Raw genomic sequence first — 20,553 nt, forward strand, 5'->3', positions numbered from 1 at the left:
CTAAAAAGCGCTTTATCCTCTGCCGGGTCTCTCAAAGAGGCAGAAAAGGTGGTTTGGGTAAGAAAACGAACTATGAAAGCAAAATAGTTGCATTTCCTCTGTGGCAGGAAGTAAAGGGGAGTTCCAAAGTTAGTTGCTAGCAGACGTAAAGAGATTCATCTTCATAATGACTCGGGGGCGGGTGGGGGGTCCTTACTGTGCCAGGAAATTGAGTGCCACCCACTGCGGTCTCCATTCGCGCTGCCCCCAGGGGTCGATATTTTCATGCCGTAGATTCAAACCCCCAAAATACGGATTATTTGGAGCAACCGAGAGTCTTCTGGACAAGGTTTCTAGCAGGCCCTTGACTTGCGACCGCTTCAAGTTATGACAGCATACGTAGGAAGGATTTAAGGGTTGCCAAGGGCCTGAATTCGGACGATACGACCGTGGGGACGCTATGGCCGTTGTAAGCGGGAGGACCAACGGTTGCAAGTCCCTTTTTCCAGGGCTGTTGGGACTTGGAATGCTAAGTTGGAATGATTGCTAAGCCGAGGAAACCGTGCAGCGAGAGAATAAGGGATGGAGACCATTTTTTAAGAAAAATGCAGCGTTGAGGACAAAATAAGGCCGGCATCAAGGGGGAAAAGATCCCAAATTTCCTTGAGACAGGGTAGGCTATTGGAGATGTGGACTGCCCATCACGTCCTTAAGGTCACTCGCTTACATAGCAAAGATGGACGGTGTATAAATGTGGACTAATAAATATATTTTATGGCTTTTGATCCTAGCCAAAGATGCTAAAGACCTTCACAGAACGAGGAAAAGAGTTAAAGGAGTCCAGGTTCTCTTCCCGAAGCTGGTAAAAGCCATCAAGGCATCAAGGCTGGATTTGCGTCGTCGGACAAGCGCAGGCAGTCCTCGGCTTACGACCACAATTGAGCCTGAAAATTTCCGTTGAGACAGTTGTTAAGTGAGTTTTGCCCCCCACCCCGTTTTACGACCTTTCCTGCCACCGTTGTTAAGCGAATCGTTGCAGTGGTTAGGTCAGCAACTCGGTTGTTAAGCAAATCCGGTTCCCCCATTCGACTCGGGCTGAAGGTCGGGAGGTCGCCAAAGGGGATCGGCGGGGCATTGCAACCCGTCTATGCGAGTGTCTGAATTTTGGATGGCGTGGCCTGTGGGGGGGACGCTGCAACGGTCGCTAAGTGTGAAAAAAAGGGTCGCAAGTCACCTTTTTCACGTTATCCTCGACCTAAATGAACCGTTGTTGTAAGTCGAGAGCTACCTGTAAAACATTTCAAATGTAAAACTCTTTTTTTAAATTAAAAAAAAAGGCAGAAGGGGGAAACTTTCAATTGCACCTGCCAGGAAAGAAAAGGAAAGGAAAGGGAAGGGAAGGAAAAGGCAGGGGCTTTTTTAGAGGGAGAAATCGATGTTTGGCCAGCCGGACCTTTGGAACTCGGCTGCCTTGGGGGATTCAGGCAAAATCAATGGCTCTATTCAGCCATGATCCAAGAAGGGGGAGGTGAGGGGGGGTGGCTTTTCTGCCAGCGTCCCCTGGAATGAGGAACTGGGCTGGGGGGCGGTTGTTCCTCCCCCACACTACAGCTGTATGCAAATGAAAGCTGGAAGGGTTTGTTCAAGCCAACCACCCCATGAAAAGCGTTTCTTTTAGTAAGAATTTGCTTGCCAATTACTGGTACCTTTAAACTATGAAAAAGTAAAAAAAAAAAAAAACTGCAGGAAGGGAAATGGGGGAGAGAGAAGTGGGGACGGGAGCAGGGCAGGGCAGGAAGGAAGGAAGGAAAGAAAGGAGAGAGGAAGGGAGGGAGGAAGGAAGGAAAGAAAGGAGAGAGGGAGGGAGGGAGGAAAGAGAAGGGAAGGAAGGAAGGAAGGAAGGAAGGAAGGAAGGAAGGAAGGGAGGGAGGGAGGGGAAGGAAGGAACGAAAGAGAAGGAAGAAGAAAAGAAGGAAGGAAAAGAAGGAAAGAAAAGGAAGGAAGGAAAGAGAAGGAAGGAAGGAAAGGAAGGAAGGAAAGAAGAGAAGAGAAGGAAGGAAGGAAGAGAGGAAGGAAGGAAGGAAGGAAGGAAGGAAGGAAGGAAGGAAGGAAGGAAGGAAGAAAGAAAAGGAAGGAAAGAAAGAAGAAAGGAAAGAGAAGGAAGGAAAGAGAAGGAAGGAAGAAGAAAGAAGGAAAGAAAGAAGGAAGGAAAGAAGGAAATAGAAGAAAGAAAGGAAGGAGAAGGAAGGAATGAAAGAGAAGGAAGGAAGGAGAAGGAAGAGAAGGAAGGAAGGAAAGAGAAGGAAAGAAGGAACTGTTCAATTTTCAGGATTTCAATCCATCAATCAGAATAGAGCTGGAAGGGACCTTGGAGATCATCTAGTCTAACCTCCTGCTCAAACAGGAGACCCCACACCATTTCAGAGGCTGTCCAGTCTCTTCTTAAAAACCTCCATTGGAGCACCCACGACTTCTGGTGGTAAGCTGTTCCAGCGGTTAATTGTCTTCCCTGTTAGGACGTTTCTCCTGAATTCCAGTTTGCTTCCCTGCTTGGTGAATTTCCACCCAGGGCTTCTTCCCCTTTGTACATCCTGTCTGAATCAGCCTTCCGTTTAAGAAGCCGAGTGTAAGGCGGTTTTAAGAGATTCAGATGAAGGAAGAGCACAAAAACGGGAGTGGGGTGGAAGATTTGAACGTTTTAATCCAAGTAAATAGAATACTTTCCAAATGCGGAAATACTTCCCTTATTGTCTACCATCCAACAAGTGAATATGCACAGAAACCTGGGATTTAACACTTCATCCTCCCGAATTTTGTAATATACAAAATAGGATAGAAAAACTATGAACAACACGGAACCAGACAGCTACCCTTGCATTTCCCCTTTCCTACAAGAATAAAAATCTAACCGAATCTAGGGCTACTTTGCAGTCGAATAACTGGTATTTTCAAGTATGTTTCAAAAAGCAGTATTGAAATCTGAGCACTGAAGATCCCCACTCTGGTTCTTCTTCTTCTTCTTCTTCATTTTTTAAATTAGACCACCAAAGTAACACTGGCAACCTACAGGGCATGTTAGCAACGTAAAATTGTTGCCTAACTGGTATTATTATTCTTATTATCATTTTTAAAGCTGAACAACAGAGGGGAGGAAAATCTCAATTTGGAAAGGAAGGCAAAATATCATTTGGAAATTAAAGCTCTTCGTGGTAGAAACTTTTGTCGTGGAGTTGTCGGCCGTAATCGGTGGCTTCGCTGTTGAGGAAGAGGTCTTGATTTTCAAGGATTTCGTTGGTGGAAAGTCTCCGGTCTCCGTCCAAGTCCATCTCGTCAAGAAGGTGAACAGCCTAGAAAATAAATTTAACAATTGGGTTGAATATGGAACTTGGCCGTATTAACTTAGACCAGGGGTCTCCAAGACTTGTAGACTTCAACTCCCAGAGTTCCTCAGCCAGCAAATAATAGAATAGAATAGAATAGAATAGAATAGAATAGAATAGAATAGAATAGAATAGAATAGAATTAGAATTAGAATTAGAATTAGAATTAGAATTAGAATAGAATATTGAAAGAATAGAATAAGAAATAATAGAATAGAAAATAGAATAGAATGAGAAAGAATAGAATAGAATAGAATAGAATAGAATAGGAAATAGAATAAAATAGAATAGAATAGAATAGAATAGAATAGAATAGAATAGAATAGAATATTGAAAGAACAGAATAAGAAATAATAGAATAGAATAGAAAATAGAATAGAATGAGAAAGAATAGAATAGGAAATAATAGAATAGAATGAGAAAGAATAGAATAGAATGAGAAAGAATAGAATAGAATAGAAAATAGAATAGAATGAGAAAGAATAGAATAGAATAGAAAATAGAATAGAATGAGAAAGAATAGAATAGAATAGAAAATAGAATAGAATGAGAATAGAATAGAATAGAACAGGAATAGGAAATAGAATAGAATAGGAAATAATAGAATAGAATAGAATAGAATAGAATAGAATAGAATAGAATAGAATAGAATAGAATAGAATAGAATAAGAAAAAATAGAATAGAATAGAAAATAGGATAGGATAGGATAGGATAGGATAACAGAATTGGAAGGGACCTTGGAGGTCTTCTAGTCCAACCCCCTGCTTAGGCAAGAAACCCTACACCGCTTCAGACAAAGGGTTATCCAACCTCTTTTTAAAAACTTCCAGTGTTGGGAGCATCCACAACTTCTGGAGGCTTCTGGAGACAATTCTGTCATGGAATTTGCAAGTACCAGGGAGTCCTTGACTTACAACCACAATGGATCCCCAAAATGTCCGTTCTTTAAGGGAGACATTGGTTAAGTGAGTTTTGCCCCATTTTACGACCTTTCTCGCCAGCCTTATTAAGTGGATCCCTGCACTTGGTAAGTTAGTAACCCGGTCGTTAAGTGAATCTGGCTTCCCTGTTGACTTTGCTTGTCAGAAGGTCGCAAAAGGGGATCGACGTGATCCCCGGGGGACACTGCAACGGTCATAAGCATGAACCAGTTGCCAAGCATCTGGATTTTGATCATGTGACCCTGGGGGGGGGCTGCTGCAAAAGTCGTTAACTGAAATCTCTTTTTTTGCAGCGCTGACGTAACTTTGAGCGGCCACGAAATGAACCATCATAAGTTTGAGGACTGCCTGAAATATCCTTCCCCCCTCTTACCTCTTCCTGGGCAAGGCCTTCGTTGTTGGGCATCACCCAAGTCAGCAGCTCTTTGGGGTTCAGCTTCCCATCCTTATCCTTGTCGTAATCGTTTTTAAAGCGATCTTCTTCCACCACGATCCATTCGGGATCTTCCTTCACGTCTGAAAAGAAAAGCCGCCCTTTTGGCAAACACCTCCGTGTTTCACTGGCTTTTCCCTTTTTAGCAAAACCCCATTAAAACGTGCCTTTTGCCTCGGGGTGCAGGCTGGGAGACCCTTCTCTAGGGTGGGGGGCTTCGCTAGCAGCGGTGGCTCTTCTGTCCCAAGGACCGGCCCATAGATTTCCACTGCTCTCCTCTCCTCTGCCTTCTGCACATCCGTGCGTCAGGCACTGAACTTGGCTGTTCCTCCTCTTTCTCATCAGCCATCTTGGTGGAGATTACACACACATACGTAGGGGGCGCGGGGGGGGGACATGCATTGCCTTCTGGGTGCTGGCACATGAGTGCGAGTGTGCAAGTACACACACAATTTTTGGCACAGGACCCCCCCCAAAATTAGACACCACTGTTCTAACGGATCTGTTACCCGGATCGTGGAAGTTGAACTGAAATGGCAAGAGTACAGGTAGTTCTCGGCTTACGAGTTCATTTAGTGACCATTCGAAGTTAACAACGGCACTGCAAAAAAGTTGACTTATGGCCGTTTTTCACACTTACAACCGTTGCAAGCATCCCCACGGTCACGTGATTGAAATTCAGAGGCTTGGCAACCGGCATGTACTTATGACGGGTTGCAAATGTCCCGGGGGACACATGGACCCCTTTTACGACTTTCTGACAAGCGAAGTCAATTGGGAAGCAGGGTCCCCTTAACGACCACGTTGCTAATTTTAACAACTGCTGGGATTCACTTAAAAACTGCGGCCAGAAAAGTCGTAAAATGGAGCAAACTTTAAAAAACAGAAATGCGGGGGCTCAATTGTGCTCGTGAGTCGAGGATTACCTGTGCCAAGTTAGAGGGGAACCTCAAATTTTGGATCGATTTCTTAAAGAACTTGAGAAGCCTAATTCACAGGGATGATGAGTGGAGTATTTCCCATTTGTGCCTCCTTTTAGATTTTCCACAGCCCCTTTTTTGCTTTTGCTGTTAGCTTTTGTTTCTGCAATCTTGAGCGGTTTAAAACAGTGGTCGCCGTCCAGTGGGCCAGGGACCACTGGTGGTCTGCAAAAAAATTTGGTGGACTGCAGAGAAATGTCCCCCCCAAAGCAATTAATCCAGGCTGCGTGGGAACACAAGGCTGCGCCGCCCATGTGGCCCGTGGGAACACAAGGCTTGCGTCGCTTGCATTGCGAACAGCACGAGGTAGTGAGGGGAGGGGGGAAAGGGCGGGGGGGGGGGGAACTTGCCCTACTCACACACACACACACACACGTGCCTGGCCTGGCCACCGGGCTGCTTTTTTCCGCTTCTTTCTTCTTCTGCTTTTGGCTGCACGCAAGGAAAGCAGCCAAAGTCTTTCTTTCTCTCCCCCAAACTCCGCCAGAAATGAGTCTTTGGGCCCCTGCAAGGCCTCCTTGCTCCAAGAGGCTGCGCCGGTGTGACAAATCTCACAAAGACTCATTTCTGGGGGAGTTTCGGGGAGAGAAAGAAAGACTTCTGCTGCTCCTGCTGCTTTCCTTGCATGAAGCCAAAAGTCTCTCTGTTTCTTTCTTTCTTTCTTTCTTTTTCTTTCTTTCTTTTTCTTTCTTTCTTTTTCTTTCTTTTCTCTCTCTCTCTCTCTCTCCCTCCCTCCCTCCCTCTCTCCCTGAGGACGGACGGAGCTGGAGACGGTATCCTATGATCCCAACGGTAGGAAAACGGGTTGGGAGGTTTTCCTGCAGACATTTTTGGGGGGATTTTCCCAGGGTCTCTGGTCCGCGGGATTTAAAATTATGAGTTTGGTGGTCCCTGAGGTCCAAAAGATTGGCGACCCCTGGTTTAAAAGATTTTTAAAACATACCCTCACTTCATCGGCAAATGCTTAAAGCTGAAGCATTTCGTCAGCAAGTTCTTAACATGCTTAAAGCCGATAAGGTCCGGAATTTGTAATATAATAATAAAAAAATTATTAGTGGAGTATAAGTCAGTGCCCAGCAATATTTTGAAATGTTTTAACTTTCTGGACATCCCTGCCCTCCCAACTTTCTCTAGCTGGGGCCTCCGAGGTCAGAGAACGTTCAGACTTCCCAACCATTCATGGTCCTTGAAGACCCCAAGCTGGAGAGGACTCACTTGGGTCTCTTCGGTAGTCGCCCAGGAACTCTCCGAGGCTGATAAATCCATCTCCATCTTTGTCATGTTCTTCCAAAGCTTCCTGGATGACGAACTCCTGTTGGGAAGGAGAAACCATCAGGAGGTCTCACCAGCTCCGCTCCACGAGGCACGGGACTGTAAAGCAGGACCCTCCAAATTTGGTGGCTTGAAAGGCTTGTGGACTTCAACTCCCAGAATCCCCCTAGCGCCAGCGCCATATTGACGTTGAAGTCCACCAGCATTAAAGTTGGCCGGTTTGGAGACTCCTTGCTAGGAACTAACCAGTCTCAGGTTGTGTATTGTGCTATTAGCTTACAGATCATTGCACCTTGAAAACTAGAGGTTTGTGCTGTGCAAATTAAATTAGATAGGTTTGGTGCTATAGGAATGGCTAGCATTTATATTATACATATTATAACATACAGTAAGATAATATGTGTGTGTGTGTGTGCGCTCGCACATATGCATATACATTATATCTGTCTATCTATCTATCTATCATCTATCTATCTATCTATATCCATCATCTATCATATCTATCTATCATATCTATCATATCTATCTATCTATCTATCTATCTATCTATCTATCTATCTATCATATCTATCTATCTATATCTATCATCTATCTATCTATCTATCTATCTATCATATCTATCTATCTATCTATCATATCTATCTATCTATCTATCTATCATATCTATCTATCTATCTATCTATCTATCTATCTATCTATCTATCTATCTATCTATCTATCTATCTATCTATCTATCCATCTATCATATCTATCTATCATATCTATCTATCTATCTATCTATCTATCTATCTATCTATCTATCATCTATCTATCTATCTATCTATCTATCTATCTATCTATCTATCTATCTATCTATCTATCTATCTATCTATCTATCTATCTATCTATCTATCTATCTATCTATCTATCATATCTGTCTGTCTGTCTGTCTGTCTGTCTGTCTGTCTGTCTATCTATGGAACAAGTTGCCTCCAGAAGTTGTGGCTGTTCCAACACTAGAAGTTTTTAAGAGGAGATTGAATAACCATTTGTCTGAAGTGGTGTAGGGTTTCCTGCCTAAGCAGGGGGCTGGACTAGAAGACCTCCAAGGTCCCTTCCAGCTTCTATTCTATTCCATTCCATTCCATTCCATTCCATTCCATTCTATTCTAATTCTATTCTTATTCTTATAACTCTCCTCTACTCTAAATTCTATCTATATATATTATAAAAGGAAAAAGATGTGGTCTTAAGTTACTACCATATTCTTTTTCCCTCTGCCCTGACTTTTTTTCTCTTCCTCTTTCCCCTCCTTAAGTTTTCCATTATCTTTGTTACGTTTTGTACTTCGTATTTTGATAAACCAATACAAGGTGTGAAACCGACGGCTGCTGGTAAAAAGCGGTCACTCCTGAACGGTTTTTAAAGCCATTCTCTCCCCCACCCCCCCATCCCACCCCGGGACTTGCCTTCATGTAGTCGGCCTCTTCCGGGTGTTCAAAGGCGACAAATTCCTCAAAATCCAACGTGGAGTCGCCTTCCTTGTTAGCGTTTTCGAACCTCTTCTTGTCCCTTAAGTGGAGCTTTGGAAAGAAGAGACGAGGAGTCAGCCCCGTAAATGAAAATATTAAAACTTTTTAAACATTTCCGCCCTCGGCTGTAGGAAAGGATAAAAGGATCCCCAAAAAATTAAAATGGGAGACGTTCCGTGTTTTCGGAGCAACTTTTGAGATCTCTCACCTGCCGGAAAGATTCTTCTTCGGCGTCGTCCAGCGTGGTGTGCTCTTCGAAGTCGATCACCCGGTCGTACATCTGGATGTTGTACTCCTCCCAAGAGACCCTCCCGTCGCCGTCTTTGTCATAGTGGTGGAACTGTTGCTTGGCGTCTTCGACGACGTAATCCTTGAAGGAGCGCTGGATCCACGAACTCAGCTCCTCTGGGGGAGATTTCCCAGTTAGCCTGGTGAACGGACACCCTCCCCCCGTCTCCCTGGTGGGTGGCCTTCAACCCCTTGGCAAAGGATGCCCCCTGGGAACCGGAGGAGGGGGGGGTGTCTGCAAGCCATTTTTTCCTAAGAGGCGTTGCGAGATGGATTCCCAACTCAGGTCTAGGACAAATTGGCCCAAACTCGCCGCGGGACAGAGAGTCCAGCTAATATTGGAAATAGCCCTGTATTGCCCTGTTTCCTTGAAAGTACGACCTACCCTGAAAGTAAGCCCTAGCTTTATTTATTTTATTTATTTTATTTTATTTTATTTTATTTTATTTATTTTATTTTATTTATTTTATTTATTTCATTATTTATTTTATTTATTTTATTTATTTCATTTATTTTATTTATTTCATTTATTTCATTTATTTCATTTATTTTATTTATTTCATTTATTTTATTTCATTTATTTCATTTATTTTATTTATTTTATTTATTTCATTTATTTTATTTAATTTATTTATTTTGTCAAGCGATTATAAGATAACAGGTATAAGTATAAACATGGTTATGGATACATGAAATGGATACATATAAGAAAAATAAAAAATAAATGAAACAATAGGACAGGCTCTTAACAATTGACGGTTTATATTACTACAGTTAGTCCTCGATGACTAACCATCATTGAGCCTGGATTTATGAACATAAGCCATGTGGTCCATCATGTCACACACACACACACACCAATTTCAAGCCATTTTTGCGGTGGTGGTGAAGTGAGCATGGCCATCGTTAAACGAATCCACCATACTCAATGGATGGGGTTTCCCTCCCCCCCAAAAACCCAGATGTAAATACTGGACACCAGCCAAGGACACCCAACTAATCCGGATCACGCTTTGTGGCTGGGTCTCATTCACACGACCACCTAAGCCCAGCCCAAGAAAGCGGCCGGTGATTGAGCTTAGTCGGAGGGTCATCATCATCATCATCATAGGTACCTTCCGTGAGGAAGCCGTCCTGATCCACGTCAATCTTACTTATGATCACTTTCAGGCGCTTCTGCTGCTCCTCCGGGCTCAGTTTGGAAAATTCCTCCACTTCATCCTTTTTTTTTTTTTTGGGGGGGAGGACAGAGAAAGAGCACTAAAATGAGGCCTAATTTGCAGGCAGGCAGGCAGGCAGGCAGGCAGGCAGGCAGACAGACAGACAGACAGATAGATAGATAGATAGATATAGAGTGATGTAGAGATAGATAGATAGATAGATAGATAGATAGATAGATAGATAGATAGATAGATAGATAGATATAGAGTGATGTAGAGATAGATAGATAGATAGATAGATAGATAGATAGATAGATAGATAGATAGATAGATATAGAGTGATGTAGAGATAGATAGATAGATAGATAGATAGATAGATAGATAGATAGATAGATAGATAGATATAGATAGATACAGACAGACAGACAGATAGATAGATAGATAGAGATAGAGAGAGAGAGAAGAGCAGACAGACAGACAGACAGGAAGGGAGAGAGAGAGAGAGAAACAGACAGACAGACAGACAGGAAGGGAGGAGAGAGAGAGAGAGAGAGAGAAACAGACAGACAGACAGACAGGAAGTTTGGCGAGAGAGAGAGAGATAGACAGACAGACAGTGACAGACAGGAACGGAGAGAGAGAGAGAGAGAAAAAGACAGACAGACAGACAGACAGGGGCGGAGAGAGAGAGAGAGAGAGAGATAGACAGACAGATAGATAGATAGATAGATAGATAGATAGATAGATAGATAGATAGATAGATAGATAGATAGATAGAAAGAAGATAGATAGATAGAGACAGACAGACAGAGAGACAGATATATCTATATCACTCACTCACTCTCTTTTTCTCCTTTTTCTTTCTTCCTCTCCCTTTTTTATTTTTCTCTCTTCTTTTTCTCTTTCCTTCTTCCTTTTTCTTCCTCTCTCTTTCTCTCTTTATTTCTCCTGTATTTATTTCTCTCCCTTTTTCTTTCTCCTTTTGCTATCTCTTCCTCTTTCCTTCTTTTTGTCCCTCCCTCTTTTTCTCTTTTTCTCTTTCTTTCTCCTTTTTCTTCTTTCCTTCTCTCTTTCTCTCCCTCCCACTCTTGTTCTTTATCCTTTTCCTATCTCTTTCTTCCTCTTTCCTTCTTTTTGTCCCCTCCCTCTTTTTCTCTTTCTTCCTCCTTTTTCTTTCTTCCTCTTTCCTTCCTCTCTCTCCCCCTCCCCCCGTCTCTTTCCGCTCTCCCTCTCCCCACCTCTCGGCCCATCCACCCCGCTTTTTTTTAGCAGGAAAGCCGAGTTGTGCCCCTCCCTGCCACCAGCTGGTTGCTCCCCCTTCCCCGTCAAGGGCCAGCAAGCAGCCCTTGGCACTTAGGGGGTCACACCTGGCCTTCACCTGCAGAGCAGTTGCTCCTGCCCCCTCCACCCCAATTACAGGTGGGCTGCCTAAAGGGAAGGGGGGGTCTCTTCCGGAGCAATCCCCTCCCTCCTCCTCCGGGGGGTGTTTCTCCCTTCCTGCAACCCCCTCCCCCACCCCGGCTCCTTGCGCCCCCTCCTCTTTCCCCCTCCCAGCCGGTGGAGGATGGGTCCGGGAGTCCCTGGGTCCCCACCTGGCCGCCCAGCAGCGCCTCGCGGTCGTAGTCGGGCCGGTGCTCGGCCAAGCCGGTGCCCAGGCCGGCCAGCAGCGTCAGCAGCAGCAGCGGTTGCTCCATGGCTGCAACCGGGCGGGCCGGAGCGCAGAAGGCAGGAGGGGGAGGCGGGCCGGCCGTTCCCGAGTCTCCTCCCCGAAAACGGTGCCGGCAGCTGCAGCGGCTCCGCGCGAGAAGCCGCGTCGGCGGTTGCAACGCCCTGACCGCGCGGGGGGCTTGCTGGGGTGGGGGCTTGGCCCAGGGTCCCTTAAGGGGTGCGGGGGCCTTGCGAGCTTCTCTCTCTCCACCTCCTCCTCCTCCTCCTCTCCTTCGCCTTGCGTGCTCGGCATCCCCGCAGGTGGGTGGGTGGGTTTTCTTAGGGGCTGGGGGGTCCCGGGAGGCAAAGTGGGGGCCACCCCAGGAACTGGGGAGGGGGCGCCATTGCAAAAAAAAAGAGGGGGGGGGCGATTGCAAGAAGTAAAAGCAGCCCCCTCCGCCGCCCCCCAAGTAGCTGGGGGGGGGGGGCAGGGGCCTTGCAAGCTTCTCCCCCCCTCCATCCGATAACAGATAATCAGAGTTGGAAGGGACCTTATAGGTCATCTAGTCCAACCCCGCCCAAGCAGGTGACCCTACACCATTTCTGACAGATGGGAGTCCAATCTCTTGAAAGTCTCAAGTGATGAAGCTCCCACAACTTGCGAGGGCAACTTTTGTTCCATGGGTTGATGGTTCTCACTGTCAAAAAGTTTCTCTTTATTTCCAGGTTGAATCTCTCTCCTTCTTCAGTTTCCATCCATTATTCCTTGTCTTGGAAAACAGCTTGACTCCTTCCTCCTCTCTGTGGCAGCCCCTCAAATATTGGAGGACCGCTATCCTGTCTCCCCTGGTCCTTCTCTTCCCTAGACTAGCCAGGCCCAGTTCCTGCAACCGTTCTTCATACGTTTTAGTCTCCAGTCCCCTAATCATCCTGGTTGCTCTTCTCTGCACTTTTTATAGAATCTCAACATCTTTTTTTATAATGTGGTGACCAAAACTGGATGCAGTACTCTAGGTGTGGTCTTACTAAGGCTTTATAGAGTGATATTAGTACCTCCCTTGATCTTGATTGTATCCCTCTGTTAATACAACAGGGTTGCATTGGCTTTTTCGGCTGCTGCTGCACACATCTGGCTCATCTTGTCCACTAAGATTCCAAGATCCCTCTCACAGTTACTGCTATTGCTGTCCATCGCCTTGCGTGCTCTGCATCCCTGAGGATGGGTGGGTTTTCTTAGGGGGAGGGGGTCCCCGGAGGGAAAGTGCGGGTTGGGACCTGCCCCGTTGCAAAAAAAAGGGGGGGGTGATTGCAAGGAGAAGGAGGATCAGACCCCATCCCACCACCCCTTAACGCCGAGGGGGTGCAGGAGCCTTGGAAAAACGCCTCCTCCCCAGTTCCTGGAGTGGCCCACATCCCGATGGGTGGGTGGGTGGGTTCCAGACTCCGGGTGGAATTGCAGCTGCAAAAAGGAGAGACTGCAAGAAGTAGAATGAGACCCCCACCTCCGCCCCCACCCCCCAAGTAGGGGGTGCAGGAGCCTTGGCAGCTTCTCTTCCACACACAGCCTTCCCCATCGCCCTGGGTGAGCTGCATTCCGCCAGGTGGGTGGGGTGGGGTCCCTGGAGGAAAAAGCCCGGGTGGAACCTGCCCATTGCAAAAAAAGGGGGGAGATTGCAAGACACGCACACCCTCAAATGGGGGAAACCCCCCCACCACCAAGTGCCCTGCATTCCGGCGGGTGGGTAGGTTTTCTTGGGGTCCCTCCTGGGACACCCCTGCACCACTGAGGGAGGGGGGGTGGTCTGCTCCTCCTTTTGGCAACGGGCAGATTTCCAGATGCAGGTCCAGCCCAATTATACTGCATTTGATTTCAGCCTAAATCAGTGTGTTTTTTGTGTTGTTTTTTTTTCTTCAGCCTTGGCCACTGTGCAAACCGACTCCCAGAATTCCTGTCGCTGTGTGCTGGCTGGGGAATTCTGGGAGTTGAAGTCCACCCATCTTAAAAGTTGTTTAAGAAACTTTCTGTCTCCAGCCCAGTGCAGCATCCTTTGGGAGGAATTTTTAATTTCCTTCCAAACTCATCAAGCAGGAATGACTTAAGGGGGGGGGGGAGAGAAATTGGGTCCAGTGGAAATTTTGGACTACAGCCCCCATAATCCCCAGCTATTGACTATGCTGATTGGGGCTGATGGGAAATGAAGTCCAAAGCTCTTGGGAAAGAAAGACCGACATCTCACTGACCCCGCCCCTGTCTTATCCCTTCCCCGAGCGGGCAAAACTAAGGGCAGCGGCGGCTTCAGGCTCTGCGACTGAGCATCCTCGGGATGAGGCAGCGCATGCGCAGCCGCGGCTCGTCGCCAGGGAGGGCAAGCCCTCAGGAGGGCCGCCGGCTTCGTTAAGCGTCGCCGAGCACGCGCGGAAGACAATCGCGCATGCTCGGTGGCTCCCGCTTGTTTATTTTTTTTTTTTAACCCAAGCCGGGCTACCACCTCTTCCGAGAGGTCTTTTTCTTTTCGTCGCGGCACCGGGCTACCGGCGGGGCGAGATGACGTCACAGCGGCGGGACGCACGCAGGCGGAACGGCGCTGCGCGGCGGCGAGTGTAAGTCGGGCTGCGGCGGTGGCGGCGGCGGGCCCGGCCGTCAAGATGGCGGCCGCCCTTCCAGCCGCTTCTCCAGGGCAACCGAGCCGGGCCTCTTCCTCCTCCTCCTCCTCGTCAGCCCGCGGGGGCTCCCTTTCTCCCCTCCCCTCGCTCGCAGCCCCGGACTGACCCCATTCGCACGGCCCCGACAGATGCGTGTCCGCCTGCACGTGTGAAAGGACCCGAAGGGCTGCCACGCTCTCTTGAGTGGGGAGGTCGGTTGTCAGGGCGCTCGCTGGGCGAGGCCTCCCTCGGCGCTTGGAATGAGTCCTTTATTCGTTTTATTTACGTGTGTGTGTGTGTGTGTGTGTGTGTGTGTGTGTGTGTGTCGAATAAAGGAGTCAGGTGTAGGTATGGACGACGTGGTGCCATGACCTAGAGGTGGAGCTCTCGCCTCACAATCAGGAGGTTGTGAGTTCGATCTTAGGTAGAGGCAGATATTTCTCTCTCTTGGACACCCTGCGAATCTATTTGCTGAACAAAAACTCCGCACTGGAGACAGGAAAGGCATCTGGCCAGTAAAACACTCAAGCTCCTTTCAGTTGCCCCAGACTGCACCGGGCAATGGATTATGGGGTTGTTACACTATTAAATATATATATATATATATATATGTATATGAAAACAAATATATATATATATAGAGAGAGAGAGAGACACACACACACATGTATATATGTATGTGGATTTTTGGTTATTGGGGTTTTCTCCCGCGTAAAATTGGAAGTATTTTGGCAATGTTTCGACGAAATCTCATTCGTCATCTTCAGGCTTGTGTCTTCGGTTTTGTGCTTCTTGGAGTAATGTGAGCTTGCAGCTGTTTTTTCTTTTAACTGCCAGTGGGAATTATGAGAACCAATGAGAACACAGCCAAGCCCCCACCCAGTCAAGTCGCACTCCCACTGGCAGTTAAAAGAAAAAACAGCTGCAAGCTCACATTACTCCAAGAAGCACAAAGCCAAAGACACAAGCCTGAAGATGACGAATGAGATTTCGTCGAAATGTCGCCAAAATACTTCCAATTTTACGCGGGAGAAAACCTGAATAACCAAAGATCCACATACATATATATATAAGTATGGTATTCAGCTTTGTTCGGGTATTTTCCCACGTCATTGTAGTTGTGCTTTTAAAGTTGTAGCAACGTTTCGGCAGAATCTCATCTGCCATCCTCAGGCTTCTGTATTGTGTTTGTCTGTGTAAAAGTCTGTAAAAGTCTGACTCACAGACGAACACAATACACAAGCCTGAGGATGGCAGATGAGATTCTGCCGAAACGTTGCTACAACTTTAAAAGAACAACTACAATGACGTGAGAAAATACCCGAACAAAGCTGAATACCATACATGTAAGTACCCGCGAAAACTTAAGAAAACACACACACACACACACAATATTAGACTCCTTTATTTGTATATATATAAAATACATATTTATAAAACGAATAAAGGAATCAGAGAGAGCGGGGAGGGGGCTGTGTCTCCAGGGAGGGAAGAAGCAGGCAGAAGCAATAGGGGCCCATGGGCTCCAGGGGTGGAAAGGCCACTTTCTGCATCCATTGCAGGCTGCACCAAGGATTGGTGGCTTTGGTGCGTCCATCTTTTCTCCTCCCCGCTCCCCCCCCCTCGACATTTGCCCTGCTGTTCGTCCTGTTTTTAAGCCAGAGAAGCTTCAAATCCACCTTTGGACCTTGGAGAGCTTCCAGTCCGATGCTTGGAGACAAACTTGGCCAGGATTCTCCAGCCTGGCTGCATCAACAGGGCAAAATTGGCAAGAATGCTGATTTCTTTTTCTTTTTTTTCCCTCCCAGTAGAAAAGCAGAATGAAATTGGGGAATGGTTTTCCCTCCAGCTCTGCCAATCTTCCCTGCGGGGAAAAAAGATAGAGGAGAACGGCAGAGGTTTTAAATGCTTTCCATAACACGAATCCCAAGCCTATTATGGGATGGAACTTCATTCTAACCACCAAGTTCACAGAGCGCCAAAAAAACCTCCCTCCATTCTGATTCTGGGTTAGCCTGGACCATATTTCCTGACGGTGTTGTGACAGGTCGTCCTCAGGTTTTGACCGCAACCGAGGCCAACATTTCCGTTGCTCAGCGAGACAGTCAACGTAAATTGTGCCCCATTTTTACGCCCTTTTTTGGCCACAGCTGTTAAGCGAATCACCGCAGCTGTTGACTTGGTCGTTAAGTGAATCTGGCAGTCGCATGACAGGGCAACCATAATAAATATGAATCGGTTGCCCAGGGCCTGAATTTTGATCACGTGACTGTGGGAGCGTTGCAACGATCTTAAGTGTGAAGAAGGGTCCTGAGTCGCTTTTCTTCAGCACTGTGGTAACTTCCGAATGGTCCCTAAATGAAACAGTTGTAAGTTGAGGACTGCCTGCATCTTCCCGTGTTACCCTTCCCAAATGGCGTTTCCACCGAAAGTGGAAATCAAAGTTTTGAGCCATTCAAAAGCAGGATCCAGTTGCCCAGGGATTACTATAAACCTTCACAAACGGCGATGTTTTAAGCATTGGTCAACTGTGGTAAGCCTTGAAAGCCGATGGCTGACATATGGTTGATGGAGCCCGATGGCCAAAATGCCTCTTTGGGTCAAGGAATCCTTGACCAAGAGCCTTGACTAAGTGCTGTGGTGACACAGTGGTCAGAGTGCAGTACTGCAGGCTACTTCTGCTAGCTGCCTACAATTTGGCAGTTCAAATCCCACCAGGCTGAAGGTTGACCCATCCATCCATCCTTCTGAGGTGGGTAAAATGAGGACCCAGATTGTTGGGGGGCAAGAGGCCGACTCTAAACCGCTTTGAGGGAGCTATAAAGCACCCTGAAGTGGTATAGAAGTCTAAGGGGCTATTGCTATCCAAAATTGGACTTGCAGAGTCTATTCAAGCATTTGAACCGTGGTGGCACAGTGGTTAGACTGCAGTACTGCAGGCTACTTCTGCTGACTGCCGGCTGCCTGCCATTTGGCAGTTCATATCTCACCAGGCTCAAGGTTGACTCAGCCTTCCATCCTTTCTTCCGAGGTGGGTAAAATGAGGACCCAAATTGTTGGGGGAAAGAGGCTGACTCTATAAACCGGTTAGAGAGAATAGGAAAGCACTGTGAAGCGGTATATAAGTGCTAAGTGGGAAGGAAGGAAGGAAGGGAGGGAGGAAAGGGAGGGAGGGGAGGAAAGGAAGGAAGGAAGGAAGGAAGGAAGGAAGGAAGGACCGTGATGGCACAGTGGTTAGAATGCAGTATTGCAGGCAAACTCTGCCCACTGCCAGCAGTTCAATTCTGGCCGGCTCAGGGTTGACTCTGACCCCAAGGTTGGGGGCAAGATCTGACTCTGCAGCCGGTTAGAGAGGGCTGGAAAGCACTGTGAAGCGGTGTATAAAACTAAGCACTATTGCTATTATCCTCCAACCCCCGAAATGGTACTTTCCAAACGTGGCACGGGAAGACCGATTCTTCCCCGAGGGAGGTCTGTGTGTGTGTGTGTGTGTGTGTCTTAACTGCTGAACGTTTTCACCCTGTGTAATGTTCTCTTTTTCTTTCCCCCCCCCCAAAGTGGCTGCACAGTTTATCAGGATTAAAAGTCCAATAGCAGGACATAACTTTGCTTGTCATGGTACGGAGAGCCCTTCCTCCTCTTTTTTCTCGGCAATACCTGGCCGTTCGGTGTAGCACCCTCGGCGTCTGTGCGCTTCTTGTGGTGGCGTCCCTGGGGCAGAATCGGCCATCCCGCTGCACGGCGCTCTCCCCTTTCGCCAGCTTTGCTCTGCCCTCAAGCCCCCCCAACCCTTCCAGCTTCTCCCACCCCACCTCCCTGCATGTTTTTGGCCACTGCCACAGGTGCCTTTCCGCAGCCTTCTGCCATCTTCCACAGCTCTCCCATTTAATGGTTCCTGCATGGTTATCTCTCTCTCTCTCTCTGGTCATGGCATTTGGGAGGACATTTGGGTAGGGGGGCATTCCTGGAAGCTCATCCCGTGGCCATTTCTCTTTAAAAGCCAGCAGCGTTTTGGCAGGCAAAGCTGCTGTACAGATACTCCTCGACTTAACGACCACCGTAGAGCCCCAGCCTTTCCATTGGTAAGCGAGACAGTTGTTAGTTTTGTCCCCCGTTTGACGACCGTCCTGGCCGCCTTCGTTAAGCAGTTACCACAAAGTCCTCGGCTTCCGAGATCCACTGAGGCCAACATTTCCATTGGCTCGGCAAAACATTTCCTCGTGATGTTTTGCCCCGTTTGACGGTCCTTAAGTGAGTCGAGGCAGTTGTTAAGTGGGGAACACGGTTGTGGAGTGAGCCTGGCTTCCCCCATCGACGGAAGGTCGCAAAAGCAGATCACGTGACCTCCCCGGGAGACTGCAACCGTCATAAATACGAGTCAGGTCGGTGGTTCGGATCAGGGGACCACGGGGACGCCACGACGGTTGTCAGTGTGAAAAACGGTCGTAAGTCCCTTTTTTTCAGTGGCGTTGTAACTTGGGACTGTCCCGAAATGAAACGGTTGTAAGTTAAGGACCACCTTGTACAGTGGCCTTTCTCCCATCCGATGCCTTTGGGTTTAGTTCTCTTTGACCGAAGAAAATGATAAATGGTAAGGAAGCCATGGATGGAGCCCTCTCCATCCTGGAAGTCTTGACCATGGTCCACTCCTTGTTCTCCCCACTCTAGAAGGGCCTCTGGGGGTCCTTTGCGGCCTGCATTTCGTAAGCCAACGTCCATCTGTTCCAGGGCAGAGCGTAAACGCCAATAAAAAAAGAAATTCCCCAGCTCAGGGTTGAACTATGGAGTCCTTGGTCCTCAAGAAAGCATCAGAGACTCCATGGAGGTTGCATCCTTTCGTAAGACCTTAATGTGGTGAGGGATCCGGGAATGCCCTCGCTCAGACCTGATACGCCGGATGCCCTCTTTGCACTCGTCTTGACCAAGGGGTCTTCCAACTTGACAGCTTTAAGACTGGTGGACTCCAGCTCCCAGAATTCCTCCTCCAGTCATGTTAGCTCAGGAATTCTGGGAGTTGGGAAGTCCACCAGTCTTAAACTTGCTAAGTTTGAAGACCCTTGTGATAGATGATAGATAGATAAGAGAGAGAGAGAGAGAGAGAGAGAGTTGATAGGTGATAAGTGATAGATCAGGGGTCTTCCAACTTGACAGCTTTAAGACTGGTGGACTCCAACTCCCAGAATTCCTCCTCCAGTCATGTTAGCTCAGGAATTCTGGGAGTTGGGAAGTCCGCCAGTCTTAAACTTGCTAAGTTTGAAGACCCTTGTGATAGATGATAGATAGATAAGAGAGAGACAGAGAGAGTTGATAGGTGATAAGTGATAGATCAGGGGTCTTCCAACTTGACAGCTTTAAGACTGGTGGACTACAACTCCCAGAATTCCTCCTCCAGTCATGTTAGCTCAGGAATTCTGGGAGTTGGGAAGTCCACCAGTCTTAAAACTTGCCAAGTTTGAAGATCCCATCATCTTGACACTAGGCTAAGATGCTTCCATTTAATTCGGCTTGTTAGTCTACACAACGTCTTGACCTGCCCTCAAAATTGACGATCGCTTGTCCAGCGTTCCTGTTTTGTTTTGCTTTTTGGCTCTTAGCGTATCCGGTTTTAAGAGGCTTCCAAGTCTCACGGCTCTTGTATTTGAGTTAAAATAATCTTCTCTGGCATTGTATGTCATCTTGTCATCTGATTGGATGCGAGGTAGAATAGACATATTTCCAGTAAGAGCGTTTCTGAGCTAAAGGGAAACAGAGGTTTTAAGGGTAGCATTTCAGCTTGGTTGCCACACCAGTAGAAACATATTTGCAAGCAAATAAACAAACGTGAATTGGGTGAACATGAATTGATTTTGTTTTGGCATTGAAAAAGAACAAAGTTAAGCAAGCTCGTGTTTTGGAAGGCAGAGAGGAAACTGTGGTAACCCAAACAAACCAGCCACTCATACATAGATATGTTATTGCATAGCCTCATTTTTCTTGCAATTAAAAGAGTTTTGAAAATTTTTCTTATATTGACATAGAACAGTTATAGATTGTTGTGTTTTATAGAGGGCTTTTTTTTCAGAATGTAAACAAGCATAAAAAAACAACTCAGTCTCAACAATGTACCAGCTTGTTGTATTATATTACTGCAACATTCTGGAATAAACAATAAACACTGGGTCTTAGAATATGGTGAATTCAATTTGTGGAATGGAACAGTTTGCGATGTCATTTCTGCACAGAAGTCAAATAATGTACTTAGTGGTAATATACATACATACATACATACATACATATAAAAACAGGTTATTCACCTCTCCCTACCCATTGAACATTTTC

General features: G+C 46.8%; 2 protein-coding genes and 1 long non-coding RNA gene across 5 annotated transcripts in view; 2 read left to right on the top strand and 1 right to left on the bottom strand.

Moving 5' to 3' along the window:
• The first annotated feature begins 864 nt into the window (after positions 1-864).
• LOC148129675 (uncharacterized) lies at positions 865-4,730 on the top strand. The gene is made up of 2 exons (XR_015750757.1): positions 865-952; positions 4,595-4,730. It is a non-coding gene; the product is annotated as an uncharacterized LOC148129675 (long non-coding RNA).
• Positions 2,656-11,658, bottom strand: RCN2 (reticulocalbin 2). The gene is made up of 7 exons (XM_087972474.1): positions 11,538-11,658; positions 9,901-10,006; positions 8,706-8,902; positions 8,435-8,548; positions 6,930-7,026; positions 4,675-4,817; positions 2,656-3,326 (listed from the first exon to the last, which is right to left on the bottom strand). The coding sequence occupies exons 1-7, from the start codon at positions 11,637-11,639 to the stop codon at positions 3,174-3,176; spliced, it is 912 nt and encodes a 303-aa protein (XP_087828600.1). The 5' UTR covers positions 11,640-11,658; the 3' UTR covers positions 2,656-3,173.
• Positions 11,659-13,909: 2,251 nt separating this feature from the next.
• The window catches only part of SCAPER (S-phase cyclin A associated protein in the ER), a 101,486-nt gene continuing 94,842 nt past the window's right edge, over positions 13,910-20,553 (top strand). Inside the window, exons 1-2 of one of the 3 annotated variants that reach the window (XM_087972468.1) lie at positions 13,981-14,193; positions 17,794-17,853. Coding sequence is in view for 2 of the 3 variants with exons in the window: in XM_087972470.1 (XP_087828596.1) it covers positions 14,138-14,193 (56 nt within the window). In the remaining variant the exon portion in view is untranslated. Of the gene's footprint in view, positions 14,194-17,793; positions 17,854-20,553 lie in introns of all 3 variants that reach the window. The other 2 variants (XM_087972470.1, XM_087972469.1) reach the window with 2 other exon arrangements.

This window comes from Notechis scutatus, chromosome 11, assembly GCF_049901735.1.
Source record: "Notechis scutatus isolate UNSWTSFEM ecotype Mainland chromosome 11, rNotScu1.2, whole genome shotgun sequence".
NCBI lineage: Eukaryota > Metazoa > Chordata > Lepidosauria > Squamata > Elapidae > Notechis > Notechis scutatus.

What these genes read in the sequence shown, in the direction of transcription:
- RCN2 (XM_087972474.1), bottom strand. Translation starts at nt 11,639, where the DNA reads ATGGAGCAACCGCTGCTGCTGCTGACGCTGCTGGCCGGCCTGGGCACC. An exon ending in CGACTACCGAAGAGACCCAA is followed by an intron (nt 4,818 to 6,929) that starts GTGAGTCCTCTC and finishes TTTTCTTTTCAG; the next exon opens with ACGTGAAGGAAGATCCCGAA. An exon ending in AAGGCCTTGCCCAGGAAGAG is followed by an intron (nt 3,327 to 4,674) that starts GTAAGAGGGGGG and finishes TTTATTTTCTAG; the next exon opens with GCTGTTCACCTTCTTGACGA.